Here is an 18,194-nt window from a genome sequence, read left to right on the forward strand (position 1 = left end):
AAATAAAACTGAAATGCGTCGAGAGAACCATCATGCCAGTGTCTCTTGAATTTCAACGAGGTTAAACAGGCAAGGCTAATTTAGAATAAAATATGAAATGGCAACGCCAAAGTAAGTAAATAAATGAATGTGATTGACTCTCACTTTGAGCTGCAGAATAAGTTCCAGCTGGGAGAAGCAGCTGCTGGCCGTGGCGTCAGGACCTTTGCCTCTTTCTTGCGGAGACCACTTGAGCATCAGCCGCAGCCACCTCTCCAGCTTCTCCGCGAGAAGACTGTCACACACACCAAAAGTCGAGTACAGGGGCCGGCCGGCCAGGGTGGGGCTCATGTTGCTAACGTGGCTCACCTGTTGAGGTTGTTGGGCTGAGGGAGCTGTTTGGAGAAGCGGACCACCCCGGAGAGGTCCTCGTAGACCACAATGTCGCTGTCTTGTTTCAGCCGCAGTTTATTGTGCCTTGGAGATGGAAGAAGAAAAGCTTAGCTTATCTGCAAGATCTTCTTATTGACAAAATTGTCAAAATATTCTAAAATGCAACTAATACTGTGTTTTGTGAGGAGATATTACGGATTTAAGGTAGAGTACAGCCAAAAGTGAAGTTGCTGGACCGGAAGTGTGAGTTTGAAACAATGGCTGGGTGTTTTCCTTTTTTGCAACCCAAATATTTTTTTATTTGAAATAACAGAGAAGGACGAGAGCCATTGATGTTGGCACAACACACGTATCCGGTCATTCTTCACGTCGGAGACTTTGATTTATTTACTGGTGCCGAGGTTGGGAAACCTCTGGAAAAATGGTTCTTTTACCAAAGGACGGGTTGCCAGGTTGGCAAAAAAGGCCGAAATCCCGTGATGCACTCAAACACCAAGGTCCCGAAGCTCCAGTAGTCCACGGCGACCGTGTACTTCTTCTTCTCCATCAGCTCGGGAGCCTGACGGATGATGGAGGAGGTCAGCAGCAGGCAGATGGTGACGCTAGTACAATACGTACAATGTGTCTGACTGACCAAGTACTGCAGGGTTCCCACAAAGGAGGTGCAAAGACTGCTCTGGTCCAGTTCCTTAGCGTAGCCGAGGTCAATGATCTTGTGGATTAACTTAAACAGAGAGAGGGAGGGGGGGGGCAGTTCTGAATTAACTACTCAAACCACATGTTAATTTTGTTTTGGTTTTCTCTTCCTGTTTCTCATGTGCTTCACCTGTATCTAATTTCCCTTTTAATATCCTGGCCGTGTAGATTCCTCATGTCTGTGATCCTCATTCTTACTTTGCCTGGAATTGTTCGGCCTATCTAAGCTGCCTTGTCGTGATTGAGAATAGGAGATTTGGATTTGTCAACTGCACGACAATCTAAATCTGTCTCCGCCGCCTTCATGCCACAGTTTGGAATTCTTTCATATTGTTCCAGTTAGTGTAAGACATTTTGCATCTTGTTCAATTAATTCTATCGTAAATAATGGAAATATAATACATTTGCTTGTAAAACTTTCTACAGGTAAAAAGGCCTGTGAGGTCAGCGGATACCGAGATGCAGATGGACGACATTGGGATTGTATTTTCCACACAAATTGAGGTCAAATTCCGAGTTGTAAACCATTTAAGCTAATAGGACTTAAGATGTCTTTAGAAAGACTCGGCTAACTCTCCGTTTGTTTGAAAATCTTTTCGTATCAATCGTCAAGCGACAGGTGGTGCTAAAAGTCGGAACGCTGCCACGATTAAAAGTGGCATTAGGAAATGGATTAGAAATCATCGGTGTGACTGTGAAGTGACATGAACAAAATCATCTTACCTAAAGGATTAGGACGTAACTGATAAAGTACTTTAAAATTTTTGAACATCCACCAGATGGAGGATAACGTGAAGGATCGTTACGTAAGCTTAATAAAAATTTAGAAATAAAGTCCAGACCCGAAAAGCGCAAGGATCAATTGTAGGATTTGGTTTTCCGTCATAAAGTTAAATTAAAGTTTACAATGGAAAGCTTTTTGTAACCAAAATGTCAAGATGGGAACTTTGTTTGGTTTTGGCATCCATATTTGTCACTCACCCGCTTCTCTCCCTGCTGCAGCACGATGTTTTCGGGTTTCAAATCTCGGTGGATGATTCGCTTCTTGTGGAGATAGGTCAGAGCCGAGGCTACGGGGAAGAGAAAAAGAAAAACAAAATTCACCGCCAACTTAGGAACCTCTGGAGAAACACATTTCTAAGAAGTGGAAAAAGCATTTTCACATGTGCCCAAACTCAGAAAACAGGCGAGGGCTGATGTTTGCTATACAAACCTGATTATTTCGAATTTCCCAAATACAACCAGAATAGCACGTGGCGAAAACAAGCATCCACTTGGCTTCGAGAATGTTTACCGGAAACACAAATTCCACGAAACGTGTGCGTCAGAGAGAGTCAAGGGACATTCGAAAGAAACGCCCACCGACATGTTTATTCTATGTGCGCTGACGTATGTGCACGTTACGCTGGAAATGAGCAACGCCATATGTGAGTTGTCAAAATTGTATCCAATGGAGAGAGAAGGGCTCGTACGTTGCGAAAGCCGTGTGTGAGCTGTCGCCATGGTGACTAAACGCTGCGGTCCGGTGTCAGCGGTGACATCATGACACGGGCTAAAAGGTCCCTGAATATTGGAAAGGAATCATCCCGCCAGCTCACTCGGTCGGACACAATAGTGCCATTTTCACCCAAGTCACCTTGGTGATACTCACAAATGTCGCACAAGAGAATCAAAACGGAGCCCTCGCGCATTCCGCAGCAGTTGTCCAAGAGGTTCAGATACTGCAAAAGGAAGAGAGGAACCAGAACGTCAAATGAATCTGTCCTCCTGGTGATTTAAAGCATGTCCTCATTTCAGAGAATTTTCCATCCATTTAAGTACATTGCGTTGGTGCACGGGCTGGGACTCAACCGTGGACTCAAAGTTGTTGATTTTGGTTTTATGCGGAGATCAGAAAAGGATTTATGAGACATTTTTAACTATCATTGCTGGAGAGCTGACACAAAAAAAAAGGATGAGAGTGAATCGGCCTCCATCTTGCCTTGTGGTTCATGATGACGGCGATTTTGTTTTGTCTGCTTTTAATATTCGGCCAGACTTTTGGGTGCCTATTCACTGGTTTTATATTAAAAAAAGGAAAACATGCACCGACACAAACAAATTCCTGAACTCAAATAACTACTTGAGGGGAAAAAGTGGCACGTATTGAGACACTTTTCATCCTTGGAGTCCATAAGGTGCGTTTCCATTCAACTTTATATTCATTTTCTCAAGTACTGCAGATGTTACGCAGTTCTAAATGGTCCAGCTCTCACACTTTATTTGTAATAAATGAAGTGCAATTAGACAAATATGTGAGTTTGCTGACTGGGTGGACACCAAAGTTGCTTTATTTTAATTGATTTTATGATTTCATATTTCACCTTTCTCAGATCTCCTCCTTGGCAATATTCCATGGCCAGCAGCGGCAGGTCGTTGGTAGTCACGAGTTTTTGCATCCCCTCGGGAACTTCCCTCGCCGCCACCACGTTGACATGATCCAACCTGAGTGCGTTTAAATCCTTTGGTAAGGGACAAGAACGATTTGTATCGGACTACAGAATCGGTGCATACCAAAGAAAATATCAAATTTAGCGATCCATCTCTAGTATTTAGCACGACGAGTAATCGCATATCATATGGGCCACGCTCGCCCCCAGGCTTGGAGACATGCGACGAATCCCTTGTGAGTAATCACTTGGCAAGAATGGCGAAGGAAAACGCCCTTTGAACGGGAAGAACCTTTGAGCGGCACCGGTTTCGGGTGGGGCTGCTCTCTGACTCCAACAATACTGAACCCCCCCAAAAAAATGACTGATGAGTGTGCAAGGATGCAAAGTGATCACTGACTCACGGTGAAGTGAGTCTAGAAAGTTTTCGAGGTTGCAAGGAGGTTTGACCTTCTTTCCAATTCCTGTCATGAAGAAGCAATAATTGTTTGCTGACTAATCAATCAACAGCAGTTTGTCTATTCCACCTCACTGGATATTTTGGTAACCTTAACAACTCCAGCCAGCATTCGGTCTGGCGCTATTTAATTAGAAAAACAACAAAAAAACAAGATAAGAAACTCCAGTTGATCCACTCCAGCCACAAGAGTTTGGAACATGTAATCAGAGTTTGACGCTGCACTAATAAGACCAAGGCAGACATTTGTCAAATGACCAAACATTTTTAACAAACCTGATAAAGACAGGATGCTTTCACAAAACATGACCTCATATGGAAAATACTCTGTATTTAAAAAAAACACATTGAAGACTCCCTGAAATAGCAGGCACCATAACCCATTAACATCTCAACGTTTTTACAGAATACGTGCATGCAGACCGTTGCGGTGTGATTATATAATAGCACGCTCCGAGAATATTTGTCACGGCGTGGGTCGAGAGGTCTGTGGTGTGGTTGTCTGAGAATAACACGCTTGTTAAATTGAAATGTTTTCATGGACATATTTGAACTCGCACACACGTCTGACTTCTTAAGTCTTGCTAAAGAAAAAAAAAAAAAAAAGACACGCCCACAGCACAGACCGTGATGACATTAAAGTGGAGCACAACGAGGAGGTGGCACTTTATTGTGTCAGAAATAACCACCTTGAGTCCACAAAAGTCTTATTATTAAATGTCCCGTGCCATTCTTACTATTTCAGGATAGCGGGTTTGAGAAAACAGAGATGGGGGTGGAACGCTCAAATGTCAAACATGTCACGGAATGCGTTGCAGTGAGTCAAAACAAACTCAAGTATCTTATTTACGTTTTTTTTTTTTTTTTTACTCATACATAGCTCTGGGCAAAAAAAAAAAAAACAGAGACGTCGGAGTGGTAAAAATAAAGAAGGAAAATCCCTGATTTCGTCACCAGAGTCTCAAGACAAGTTGGTACAGCTAACTGGCTAAAACTAACATCTTTTCAAATAGAGAAAGGGAAGACGAAATGATGCAGAAACAAACCCATACAGGCAATTTAACAAGATTCAAACCATGAATATTAGGAATATTATTACTGCACCAAACTGTACAGTAGTTGTGACCCTCTTCTTTGTTTGTGTCAGCATACCTGCATTCTACTGCCGCCCAGTGGTCAACACACGCATATCGGGCGGAGCATTCTTTATATTCAATTTAATGATGTTATTGCAATAAGTTTCTATTAAGCATGTTAATTAAAAAACAAGTAAAAGATAGTTGTTAGTCTTATTTTTGTTTGTTTCTTTGCAGAGGAACTGACCTCTTCATGATTTGGATCTCCAGACACCATCTCTCTTTGTTTCGCTCACTCAGCTCCTGGCGGCACTGCTTGATTGCAATCTGCTCCTCTGTATCCTTCCAACCCAATAAAAACATGGCATCATTAAAAGAGAAACTGGCTAGACAGTTGCAATAAATAAAACCAAACTATTAAAGTGTTTGGAATCATGCATGATTAATAACAGAAGATGAAAGTAGAAACGATTTGAAAGGTGCTTTATTATTTTCAGATAAACGTGTATTAACGGCAGAGATGCAGGAACGTAAAATCGCTTTATAGTGTATAGCGATGAGCAACACAAGTGACCATATCTCCATCCCTCTTTCTCATGACATCATCACGGCTGCCCGTAACATGACCTGCCTCCTAATAATAACCTGCAGCATTGTCATCCATACGGGAAGAAGGAAGTTTAATCATCAGCCGTGCCCTCTTTGAGTTCTCAATGTCCGACCTTTGTTGTTGTTTTTTTTTAACTTCCTTAAGTGTAGTGGCACTAAGTGACCAGTCCTTGGAAATCAATGCTGGACATTCCCATGACTAACACAAGAGCTGCCTTTACAAAGATATTAATACTCAATTGATGGATAATGTCAAAGCTAGGATGTATCTACCTGTTATGAAATGATCCAGAATTAAAACATTATTATTCATTATACATTTCCATTAAAACAAGCAGCATTTTTTTCCTGGTCTGAAGCATGTTATTCTCCGGTATCTTTGTAAATATTTACAATACAAACCATACAAAGAGTTTATTTAAAGTAAGAAATTCTCTTATCGTAGAATATACACACCTGCAGGTGACTAATACAAACAAAGCACAGTCATGATGGAAGGAAGTGGAAGAAAGCGTGGACTCACACTTCCATACACTACACGCAATAATACTCTCATTTTGTGACTACGAGTGATGTCACTACACTGATTTCAACCGCGCTGCAAACTTAAAGAGGAAAGCTTATGTAAAAATGACCTCGCTCGAAATGACCGTTTTAATAAGCATATGAAGCCTTTCAGCACCAACGTCAGCCTACCTCAATGTCATCATTTCATCTTGTTTTTATTATTGGATCTCATGAGACTGGACATGTACCTAACGTTATGGCCGTGTATATTTTATAGCAACAGAGATGTGTGATTGGACATGATGAAGATGCTTAACCTTATTTTGCCATCTGGTGACATTCCCAAAGCCTCCCGTGCCCAGACGCTCCTTCATTTCCCAGGGTCCACAGCTCTGTGGCTGATGAAGGGGGACACGGTTCATGGCCTACACCAGGGTTCCTCCAATCGGCCGCAACTGTGGGGGAAAAAAAAAACATTTATACGGAGGCTGCTGTTAAATGGCAGGTTAATGTGTAATCCTGCGACTGGTGATGCTATGGTGACAAATACATAATTTATTGTATGAGATTCCCATTGTCAAACTAGCTGAAAATATGTCAATAATGTCCAATTTTCAATGACAACATGTCTACAAACCAGTGCTTTTCAAAATGGCTGCACATTAAACCAGACAGTATTACTCTTATGAAACTACAACGTATGGAATAACGAGCCACTTCACAAGTTGCCTTATGCTAGACAAACTATTCATTTTACAAAATGTTTACCATTGTGGCTTCATTTGCAGCGGTGAACATTATCTGTCGATATTATTTTGTGTTTTATGGAGGTGAATACGTGAACCAAAAAATGCACAATACATATTAGGAGAGTGTATGGAATGAAAGTGGCGCTGAAAAGTAAGTGAGCAACAGGTAAGAAATGACAAAATGTATAAGAATGAACATTATAGGCACTTTATACCGCGATAAGGACAATATACCAGCATGTGAATTGTTTAAAAAAATAAATTTAAAAAAGCGACGTGCATGTGTTGTTACTGACGTTGTATCACTAAAGTTTCCAGCGAGCACACACTCAAAGTTATGGACGATGGAACACGATGCCTACCTGTTGCCTGATAAATCTGCGCCTCGAAGACTTTTCAAACGTGTAAAAAAAACAATATATATATATCCGGTGTTTTAGTTTAACTTACAGCATTGAAAAACCTCCACCGAAGTTTGACTTCCTGATTGGGAGAGTTCCTGTAAACCTGCAGACTCCGCCCACACGGGGGCAGTCACGTGAGCTGTGCTCTTACTCATGTCACTGCTGAATAACGTTCCAAAAATCGAGTGTGTCAAACTCATTTTTATTATCATATATATGTTTTTTATCAGAGGGTTGTCATGACTGCAAAAAATATATAAATATAAAGTCACCTGATCATTTAATTATATATACACAGCAATAATTGTGAATATATGTAATATGTTCATATGAATAATTGACACTTACTGTACATACTTATATGAGTCAATTTGCAAGTTGTCCTTCCACATAAGAACTTCATAAAACCACAAAAATGAAGAGAGTACACAACTACACAACCACCACACCCTCTATTGCGACACAGTTTCGTAGCCAGCAGAGAATGTTGAACTGTAATATTTCATGTCAAACAAATTAAGTCCAAAAGATAAGCCTGCTATCTATTTTGGCACCTGCATACATTCCATCTGGCAACATAAACAAAATGTCATCTTTGTCTATATTCTTATCATAAAGAGGGAGTGCTAATTTAACACAGATGGAAACAAAGCATCACATTTATTTTAAATAGTTAACTAAGAGTAAACAAAGATGTATTAGCACAACATGTTTTAAAGCTCAAATACGGGGGCCATTTTGGAGACAGATTTCCGCAGGAAAGAGGGAATTACATTGGGGGGGAAAAAAAAAAGATTGTGGTTGTGACAAATGATTCCTGGTGCCAAGCGGTTCATCAGACTGGCATAGAATCAAGAAGAACAACAAGCTTAGCAAAACACCAGAGGGCACGGACAGATGGAAAATGAATCATAATATAGTTAAACATTTTAGAATAAGAAAAGATAGACAGTGATCCTGTCCATAGTATGAAAACTATATAACAATGCATTTAATCGACATTTTCTCGACACTACCCCAGCATTAGTAGTTTGAGTTTAATCACGCAATATCCAAGACATACAACATGATACAACAAACAGTCGGAAAGGTCACCCCAAGCAAGCTATTTAAAGCTTTTAATAAGGGGCCTTCAGTGATTCAAAATTCTCAGGAATCATTTCTACCAGAAAGTGAATTTTCGTTTTTGAGGAAGCTAAAGAAATGAGCCAACAATTTTTTCATGACATCATCACCATCTTCTCATACTTTAATGATGTACGATGCGTTGACTGACTGTTTTCAAACTGAAGGGAAATGATGGTGAAACAGCTTACTCATTATATGATACCGATGTCTTTTAAATCTCTAGAGATAAAATGTGTTTTACTGAACGGCTTTGCACGTTGTGATTTGTGACGTCAATTTTAAGGAAGGGGGAGATATGGAAAAGCAAAAAATGGTAGGCTACATATTTGTATGGAAGCTCCGCCTCTCCTCTCAGCTCAGCATCAGAGCAGCAGTCCCCCCCTGAGGTCACAGCACACACCCTTTCTCCTCCCCATCTCTGGTCTCCACTCCTCTCTTCCTTCCCTCGCTCTCCCCACTTAAAAAGTGAGAACAACCGGCGGAGAAGCTCACTCGCAGCGAGGCAACCATTTGACATCTGACCAGCAACATCGTCCTCCTCCTCATCTCTTCTTTGCTGGTAAGTGCTTCTTTTCTTTTATTTGAACATGCACAATTGAATGTGGGCTCATCATCATTTTTGGAAGACTTGTTTCATGATAGTTTTTGGCTAATCATAGTTCAAAATTTAAAATGATGCATGGATACAGAAACATCTATGCATAGACAGGATGTTATATATATCAAATTTAGAGCGTGACATTAATCTCACAATGTTTTTCTTGCATTCTTTTCTAATCTGCACCACTAGCTTCATATTAAAAACAGAAAATCGCTTTTGCGTAATCATCTTTTGTACAAAACATTTCTTTCTTTCTATCTAGCTATCTAGCTATCTATTTCAATAATTTTTCATAGAACAACTAGCATTTAATCAGGGGTGCGTAAACTTTCTAGCCTACATATCTATCTGCGAATCATAATCTTGAGTTTTTTTAGCCAGTCCGAGCTAAATGTCGCTGCAGCCCGGCAATGAGTCACATTCGAGCCTCCCGCATTCTTGGTTATTCTCCCCGCTTTGGATGCAAACATCACACCGATACTTTGCTGAAACTGCGCATCACTGCACACTGACATTGCCAAAGTAATCTGCATTCCAGGCATGATGGTCACTTGAGTCACAAAGTCAGCGGGTTAAAACGGGAGTTAGGAGCTATCAGGACAAAAACGAAACCTCGGAGATTGTCTACGCTTTTATCAGAAGCTATCAATGCCTCCATCTGTCTCCAATGCAGTCCTGGAAGATGAGATGACTCAGGGCGACTCATTGGTTTAATGCTGACCTCTGGGGCTTTTTATTGCTTCTCATTTGCACTTGAGGCCTTTCTCTCTTCTGGCTCCCTTTCATCTCCTTCCATGTAGATGTCTCATTGTAACTTCTTGTTCTCTGTGTGAACATTTTGAAGGCCTGTCCGGGGGGGGAAGCGGAGGGGGAGGGGGGTGAAGGCAACAATGCCGCTTTATACTCCGTGGGACTTTTACAGAGCTGGTGCAGCCCCCCCCCCCCGAGTGACTGTGAAGAATGAATAATGCCTGCTAAGTAGCTTTCTGACATACTGCAGCATATTGCAGCACTGTGCAAAAGCACAATGGTCAATTTGAAGCTTTAGGTCCAACCGGTTCAAAAAAACATGTTATGGTCTGCTGGACAAGAGCAAGTGAGGAGAATAGGCCATAAATGCAGCACAATACATTGGTGTTTCCTGTGCCAGTTCCTCTTTGCTCTATAGGTCAGGGGTCACTAAGTCCAGCGTGTTTTCGATGCATCGCCCCTGAAACACATCAAATCATCAGAATCGTGATTAGAATTAGAATCGTTTCACACGGAAATGCAAGTATGTTTCGTGTACTTTCTCACCGTTTCAGGCTTCCACATTTTTTTCTCCTTACTAGAAGGCAAGAATGTCTCACCTCCATCTCGTACAAGCTCAGCAGCGCTCCGTCATCGTTGCATTCGCTCGCCAAGGTGCACTCACGGCAACGAGTCCATGCAAGTAGAAACGCAATTTTATTCGTCATGGTGAACCCAAGGAATTAATAAATGATGAAATTGGACTTTCACAATGGCAAGCAATGGGCCAGGAATGCCCCAGCCAGGTGCCTCCTCCCCAATTTGAGCTACCTGGTGCTCACGCCCTCCAAAATGGAGGTCAAATGATGCTTTTTATGAATACAGCTGTGCATGTCTTTGTCTTCACCACTGCACGTGTTTGCCCTACAAACGTGGCAATGTTGTGACTCAGTGTCTGGATTTGGATCCTCTGTTGATGTTTTCACTTGTTCCACTCAGATTTGACCTACTAAAAAAACCCCACATGATCCTCAAACCGCATTCACGATGATCAAGGCCCAAACATGTAGGGATGTGAAAAATGCTAGGGAAAAATAGTACCCATTTTACGGCCGAACTGGTTTTAAGAAGTTTTCTTGATTTGTCATGATTTTTTTTTTTAAATCATTCAATTTTATTCATATGTTGTGCTTCATGTAAATTGGTTATGTAGTAACTGAAGTGTTAAAAAAAACAAGATGGCGTGCAGAACAATATTTATTTCCCTTGAGCTTGGGAAGTAATATAATTGCATTTTGAGGCGGAGCCTAACCGGGCCTCCAAACAGGGTGGAAGGGAGGCACATATGTTCATGTCTGATGCGGGCGTGTTTGCGTGTTGCACGGCTTGATATGTGTTCCCCAGCCAGAATTTGAGCAGGAAACACATGTTTTCAACTGACAGGGGCGGGGGGGGGGGGGACAGCTGCACAAAAGGAAAACAAAAACTATAGTCTGTTGACACGTGAGCCCGTGAGGTTCACTTTGGGGGTTTTAAAGCACTCGGGACGTTCATTAGCTTTGTTTTACACCAGAACTGCAAAGTGCCCCATCCTTTAAACGGTGAGTGTGCAATTTTTTTTTAATTTAATAAACAACAGATCTTATTAGGCTTGTAATGATCTGTATGTGTGTGTACAGATGAAAACACAGTTCTGTTTTCTGTGTGCCCAGTCAAGCAGAGAAAGTGAAGCGGCAGAGAGCAGAGAATGAAAACTTTCCCAAGATTAGAGGATCAGACTGTATGTTTAGTTACAATACAAACTTGCGGGGGTGTTGGAAGTACATTTTTGTTGCAATGTATCAGTATAAGGTACAACAACTTCAAGAAACATTTGGACCACCGGAACTGTTGAGTAAATTTAGTTACAGGCTGAGTCACTGATAGCAGATAGACTGGCCCATATTAAAAAATAAAATGAATCAAACGTGGCCGTTTAAAATAATACGTACGGCATGTCATCCAAGTATTTTTACACGCAAATTATCGTTTATGCTGCGTGTCGTTTTGTAACAGGCTAATTTATTTCCTAAAGCTCGACAAATGGTGCCAACAGCTCTTATATGACTCATGGTTACTCAACATACACTTGAGATTTACCAGCTGCTGTCCTATAAAGGGAGGAACACAAAAGGAAATGGACACAGCGGATATCGTTTCCGCAAGGAATAAAAAGGCAAATAGGGCTTGACGTTTTCTTCCTCCAGCTTTCCTCTTCTGCTTCCTTCTCGTTTCCTCTGCATGGTTCACTCTTGTTATGCATATATTGAAAAAGGAAGTTTGGAGAATCGCCCAAGCACATCATCCAACTGTCTTGTCCAGTGTGTTATGACTTCCCATGTGAGTCAAAGAGTCAGGTTGTCGTTTCCTCTCACACCTTTCCCACCCTTTCCTCCCAGCGGCCTCCCAAGAAATGAAACAAAGGAATTTGAACTAGAATTATTTTTCCTGCAATTGTTGACTCACAATTAACACCACCCAATTTATTCAACAAGGACACTGGCTATATTTATTAGTCAGCTTCCTGGTTTATTTGGTTGTATTGCATGTTTATATTTAGTGTCCACGTGTATAAGGGCATTTGGTAACCCTTACTTGCATTTATTTGGTGGTAACAGGTTAGAAAAAACAATTTATGGCAATAATTTCATTAGATTTTTTTTTTTTGTTATTCTGTCAACATTCCCCCCCAAAATTTTTCAGTTTCAGGACAATATTCATCTGTACATCCGTTTGTGAATCTAAAATCTTAACTGTCTAATGATTTTTTTTGTGTGTTTGCAGAGAACTCAAGAGCTCCAAAGACCTCCTGAAACCATGTCCAGAATATTATTACTGGTCCTTACCGCTCTCTTCTGCTACCTAGCGGACAGTGTAAGTACCGCACTTTTTAGTGTTCATCCATCCATAAAATAGCATTGTACATAACTGTTGAATTGTTTTTACTTTGGCAGAAAAAGATCATTTAGCTGAATGGAGTTTACAGAACGAAAAGTGCAGCAAACTTAAACTTTTTTTTTTTCTTTTTAACAGGCGGAGCTCCTCCGCTCCAAGAGAGGAACTCGTTTTTACCGAGGTGAGCCTGAACGGAAGCCATCCAGGCGGGCACTATTCATTGTTCATATCCAGAAGCCTTCACCTTCCTTTGACACCTCCCGTGAGCCCAACCATTCCATTTCTTTTTGCTTTTCCTCATAATAACATCACCTCGGCCTTAGATTCTTTTGTTCTTCTGTTTGTCCATGTAACAAAACCAGATTTGCACTCCTCCAATCTGATTGGCTCGTTGTGTGTGTGTTTGTGTGTTTGTGTCTTCTCAGCACGTTGTGTGGATAGTACGACATCAGCCGTGCATAATTTTGGGGACACTTGGCTGCGATGGAGGGGACAGCGTGTGGAGTTTTGCCGTTGTGCGTTAAGAGGACGAGAATTTTGTCACGTTGTGCCCGTCATGAGTGAGTGCGAGCAATTTGCTTTTTAACCAATACAATCGCTTGAAACAAAAATCAAATCAAAATCTTTTGTTAATTGCAACATTATTCTCAAGAAGTGATTAGTTAATTTTTTTTTTTGTGGTGAAAATATACTAATAACACAGCAACTTAAAGTACAACTTAAACCACTGGTGTCAAACTTAAGGCCCGGGGGCTAGATACGGACCGTCATATCATTTTATGTGGACAAATTGTGCATCAAATTCGTGTGTGATTACTAGAATTGCAAATTGTCTTCACTTTTAATATCTTTTTTTTAATATTTGACCAGTTTTTACTCACCTGATTTGAAAACGAGTTTGTTTTGTAGCTTTTACTGTGTATAATATGAGGTGCCCATACATTTATTTGGGTTAACAGTCATAGTGGCCCTCCGAAAGAAGCTATGACTACAATGCGGCCCGTGAAAAAAATGAGTTTGACACGTTTATTTAATTATTAAAGAAATTGCATTTTTGGCCAAATAACCGACCGGTGATCCTTCCATTCTGTTTGCGAGCGCTGTCTTGAGTTGTCTTCACTGCTAACCAATTAACAATGGTATTTTTCTATTTGGTCTGCCCTCCTCGTAGCCGCAGTCATCTTTCTGTAGGCGTAGTTTAGTCTGACATTTCTTTTCAAACTCCACTGACGAATTTGGCGACTTATAGACGTTTTTGCCTCAGACTATTTCTAACCACACTACAGTCGGCCAACTTGTGAGCTCAGGCTGGCTGCTATTATACGCCAGTTAGATCTCTTGTCATAATAAATAGAGAACCTGGCTGGCAGTTGCATGAAATCGTTTTTCTCTGCCTTTTGCGATGATGGCCTGAGCGTCATATTATTACAAGCCGCTGTAACATTAAATAAAGGGAAATAAAAGACTCTTGATCGTATCCCATTCTGACGATTTTGCGATACACTTGCTTTTGTTTTCTGCCCCTTCCAGACTGCTACACGTCTCATTGCTACAACGGGGGGACATGCAAGGAGGCCGTGTACTCTTCGGACTATATTTGCCAGTGCCCCGCAGGTTTCAGTGGATCCCAGTGTGAGATCAGTAAGTAGGGCTGTCCAAAGCCTCTTATGATGAAATTCTAAGAATAAATGTAATATTGCGAAATGAAAAGTCCATAAACCAGCTTTAATAGACGCTTTTAATTTCTGGGGGAATTCTTTGTGAGACACTTAGACACCGCACCCTCTCATAGGAATAATTACACATCCATCCATCAGAAGAGGCAGACAGGCAGCCTTAATGAAAGCCAGACTCAATAAATAAGATTGTTTTTAAATTTTTGAAAGACATTGAGGAAATCTTGCCACTCATTAATAATGTCAAAATGATAACATTGAAATGGTGTGAAGAAGTGTTCTGCAACGGGAAATAGGCGTCGACTGCTCAGAATAAATGAACGAGATAAGCCGTTAAAAAGACATTAGTGCCAAGAATAATCAAGGGCATGCGAGTATCTAATCAGTGAACTGTTTATTTCCAGACACCAAAGAGAAGTGCGTCGTGGGGAGCGGGGAAGCCTATCGCGGAACGTGGAGTATCAGCAAGTCGGGAGCAGAGTGCATCAACTGGAACGCCACCGCGCTCAGGGGAAAGAAGTTCACCGCCAGGAAAGTGGACGCCAGCAGCCTGGGATTGGGCAACCACAACTTCTGCAGGTTTGCAAGAAAACACACGTTCAAGCTAATTATTCCATAACTCACCGATGATTTTCTTTCCTCTCAGGAACCCTGACCATGACGGCGCTCCTTGGTGCTACACCTACAAAGGCACTCAAATCATCTGGGAGTTTTGTTCCTTGCCCAAGTGTTCAGAAGGTAACGCCTCACATGACGCATTATATAACTTTATTATAATAATATAATATAACATAACATAATATAATAATGATGCATTGCTCGTAACCCACGTGCGTGTTCCCCTATTTGATTTGCTTCAGATAAATTCGACGAATGCATGCGAGGGATCGGTCTGACGTACAGGGGCACCGAGTCGGTCACTAAAAGCGGAGCCCGCTGTCTCCCATGGGACTCTCCGGCCGTCGCCCACAAGGTCAACAACGCTTGGCAGTCCGACGCCCTCGAAGTGGGCCTGGGCAGCCACAGCTACTGCAGGTATAAAAACCGGGATGAAAACAGCGTATTTAAATCATTTGAGATAGTTTTTCAAATCTGAAATGGATTTGATCCAACAGGAATCCTGATGGTGATGAAGGCCCGTGGTGTCATGTATACAAAAACACGCGGCTGACTTGGGAGCTCTGCGATGTGCCTAAATGCAGTAAGTTTTTTTTTTTTTTCCCAAAAATGCCATTTTGCATCACCCCCCTAAAAAAGACTCGTTTTTTTCCAGCGGATCGTCTATCCACCATCACACCATTGGGCCCTCGAGCCCCCGTAACCACCAACAACCAAGGTATGACATCATGATGACCTCATCGACCAGCAGTTTGCTAGCGTTGTCTCACAGTGCTTCCGTCCGTCCTCAGGGAAATGCGGCCAGCGTTCGGATAACACCCTGAGCAAGCCTACCTTCCGCATGTTCGGAGGTCGCCAGAGCGATATTTCTGAACAGCCCTGGCAGGCCGTCATTAACGTTTACCAGGCTCGTCTGCGGAAACATTTCCACCGCTGCGGGGGGATTCTCATCGACTCCTGTTGGATCCTGTCTGCTGCTCACTGCTTCGAGCCCACGTAAGAATCAGCAAAGTACTTGAGTAGCTAAGCCCATAATGCGAATATTTGTTGCTAGCCTGCCCAACATAAACCTGGTGACCGAAGATGTCCCGTCACACCAAGAAGGTCACGTGTGTTCTCATTTGTTCAGAGATAAACCCTCAAAGTTGGAGGTCATTCTGGGCAGGACGTTCCGCAAAGAGAATTCCAGCAGTGAGCAGATTTTCAAAGTGGAAAAATACTGGATCCATGAGAAATTTGACAACGAGTCGTTCGACAATGACATAGGTGAGCATTAGCAAGAGGCTACATTAGCCACCGCTGCTACAGAAATTCGATCGTGTGACGTCTTTGGAAGAAAAACGAAAAGCGTTATTTTCCTCCTTTCTCACTTTCTTGCATCCAATATGGTCTACAGCTCTGCTGAAGCTCCAGACAGACATCGGCATGTGCGCTGTCAACACCCCGGAGGTTCACCCCGCGTGTCTTCCTGAACCTGGCTTGGTATTACCTGACTGGACCGAGTGCGAGATCTCAGGCTACGGGAAAGACTCCGAGTGTACGCGAGCTGACCTCTGACCTTCACATCGGTGCTTTTCTTCACCTCGGAGGTGATGTTCACCTTGCTCTTTCTCCTCCGTAGTTTCTGCCCATTACTCTGAGCGTGTCAAGAGAGGTTTTGTTCGCCTGTGGCCCAGAGAGCGTTGTGTCCCTGCTGTGCTGTCTGGACGTACGGTTACCGCTAACATGCTGTGTGCGGGCGACACGAGAGGTCTGGATGATGCCTGCAAGGTGAGGCTCCGTAACTGACTAATCTACACATCATCGAGTACACGAGCAAATTGTAATGGTTTAATGAGGTGTCCTCATTATGAGGAACTGTTTGAAAAAAAAAATGTAACTATTAAACGCAAATGTATTTAAAAGTTAAAAATAAATTAACTATATTTGAGTAAAAAAATCTACTTTAAGCCAAAGCAAAATAATAACCCAGCTTGAGCATCTAATTCAGTGATTCTACCACTAGAGGGAGCTCACATAGCTGCTGCAAATCCAAAACAGCACTGTCGACTCAATACAGGCTTCAAAATACTTTCATTAATTTTCTAAATATGATAAACTATGTTTTTGGGGGGGAATTTGCACTTTAATTGGCCATTTTTTACTAGCGATATCAAAAGTTGTCCATTATTCCAGTCTAACAATCTTTCAAACGCCTTTCCAGGGAGACTCTGGCGGTCCTCTCGTCTGCCGCTCCAACGACAAAATGACCCTGATGGGCGTCATCAGCTGGGGTGACGGGTGCGGCCAGAGGGACAAGCCTGGCGTCTACACCCGCGTCACCCGTTACATCGACTGGATTCACGGCAAAATGACGGCCAACCCCATCTGAGCACCGAGATGACCACGCGGTCGCTCGACTATGCGTGTTGTATCCAAATCCAGATGGTGGATGTTTGAGACCAGAGGGTTGAAGGGACCAAAGAGGAACTTCTGTTGCTCCATGTTCTTCACTTCCTGCGCTTGAGGGTCCAGCGTGTCTCTCCTTGAGGTCATCAACGTTTGTTTACGTACATGGATGTTTTCAATTGTTTTTCTCAAGTCAACTCTGTGGAGCTGTATGAAGTTACAGCGGTAAAGATCTGTGCACTTGCAATGGCGAAAGACTCGACACGGACTTGTGCGGGACATACAGTCCAAAAAAAATCTGCTGGTTCAGATTCTGATCAATTTTAATTTTTTGTTATTTGGGGATATGCAACATGGACTTTTTTTTTAATAACACTCCTGACATGGACGGCGCTTCGCATGTATATTATAACGTTTGTGCATTTTTTCATATTATTTTCAGTAACTGCTTATCTCAATAGAAATCATTTGTATTTTCCATAAAGGTAGTTTTATACTAATTTAATATTAATATGTATTTTATAAAAACGTGCTGTAAATAATTTATTCTATAATCCTTTCTGGTAAAACAATAAACATTTGGACTCACTACAATTTGTGTGAAAAGAGTCTTTGTACTGTGCATATCAAAAGTCTACACACCCCGATTCACATAGCAGGCTTTTGAGATTTTTTTTCCGTCGTTTATGTGAGTAATGACCTGTAAAACTCTAATCTGTGCTAAATGTCTGTTTTTCTTTTTTACAGTAGGTTGCACACACACAAAAAAAGGGTTGTACTAAGTGATCTGATGAGGGGTGGTTCCAGGGCAGGTAAGGAAA

At 41.8% G+C, this 18,194-nt stretch overlaps 2 protein-coding genes across 6 annotated transcripts in view; one reads left to right on the forward strand and one right to left on the reverse strand.

The window, feature by feature from the left end:
• The window catches only part of ikbkb (inhibitor of nuclear factor kappa B kinase subunit beta), a 13,719-nt gene extending 6,308 nt beyond the window's left edge, over positions 1 to 7,411 (reverse strand). For all 3 annotated transcript variants that reach the window (XR_015858560.1, XM_088375809.1, XM_088375807.1), the window contains exons 1-10: positions 7,258 to 7,411; positions 6,464 to 6,601; positions 5,278 to 5,372; positions 3,432 to 3,552; positions 2,720 to 2,789; positions 2,050 to 2,138; positions 1,007 to 1,096; positions 807 to 931; positions 349 to 456; positions 145 to 274 (exon numbers count right to left, since the gene is read on the reverse strand). Coding sequence is in view for 2 of the 3 variants with exons in the window: in XM_088375809.1 (XP_088231935.1) it covers positions 145 to 274; positions 349 to 456; positions 807 to 931; positions 1,007 to 1,096; positions 2,050 to 2,138; positions 2,720 to 2,789; positions 3,432 to 3,552; positions 5,278 to 5,372; positions 6,464 to 6,568 (933 nt within the window). In the remaining variant the exon portion in view is untranslated. The remainder of the gene's footprint in view (positions 1 to 144; positions 275 to 348; positions 457 to 806; positions 932 to 1,006; positions 1,097 to 2,049; positions 2,139 to 2,719; positions 2,790 to 3,431; positions 3,553 to 5,277; positions 5,373 to 6,463; positions 6,602 to 7,257) is intronic.
• A 1,437-nt stretch (positions 7,412 to 8,848) lies between these two features.
• On the forward strand, positions 8,849 to 17,967 carry plat (plasminogen activator, tissue). Of its 3 annotated transcripts, none has more exons than XM_088377259.1 (15): positions 8,849 to 8,986; positions 12,581 to 12,670; positions 12,830 to 12,953; positions 13,117 to 13,251; positions 14,222 to 14,332; positions 14,772 to 14,946; positions 15,014 to 15,105; positions 15,228 to 15,402; positions 15,483 to 15,568; positions 15,641 to 15,703; positions 15,777 to 15,981; positions 16,115 to 16,251; positions 16,382 to 16,522; positions 16,607 to 16,755; positions 17,189 to 17,967. In XM_088377259.1, the coding sequence occupies exons 2-15, from the start codon at positions 12,614 to 12,616 to the stop codon at positions 17,354 to 17,356; spliced, it is 1,818 nt and encodes a 605-aa protein (XP_088233385.1). In that variant the 5' UTR covers positions 8,849 to 8,986; positions 12,581 to 12,613; the 3' UTR covers positions 17,357 to 17,967. The 3 variants fall into 3 exon arrangements, with proteins under 3 accessions (XP_088233385.1, XP_088233387.1, XP_088233386.1); XM_088377261.1 differs by having other exon boundaries at positions 12,830 to 12,872; XM_088377260.1 differs by lacking the exon at positions 8,849 to 8,986 and adding an exon at positions 11,224 to 11,358.
• Positions 17,968 to 18,194: the final 227 nt, after the last annotated feature.

The sequence above is a fragment of the Syngnathus floridae genome, chromosome 5 (genome assembly GCF_059516105.1).
Source record: "Syngnathus floridae isolate MCC-2025c chromosome 5, RoL_Sflo_1.0, whole genome shotgun sequence".
NCBI classification, from domain to species: Eukaryota; Metazoa; Chordata; class Actinopteri; order Syngnathiformes; family Syngnathidae; genus Syngnathus; species Syngnathus floridae.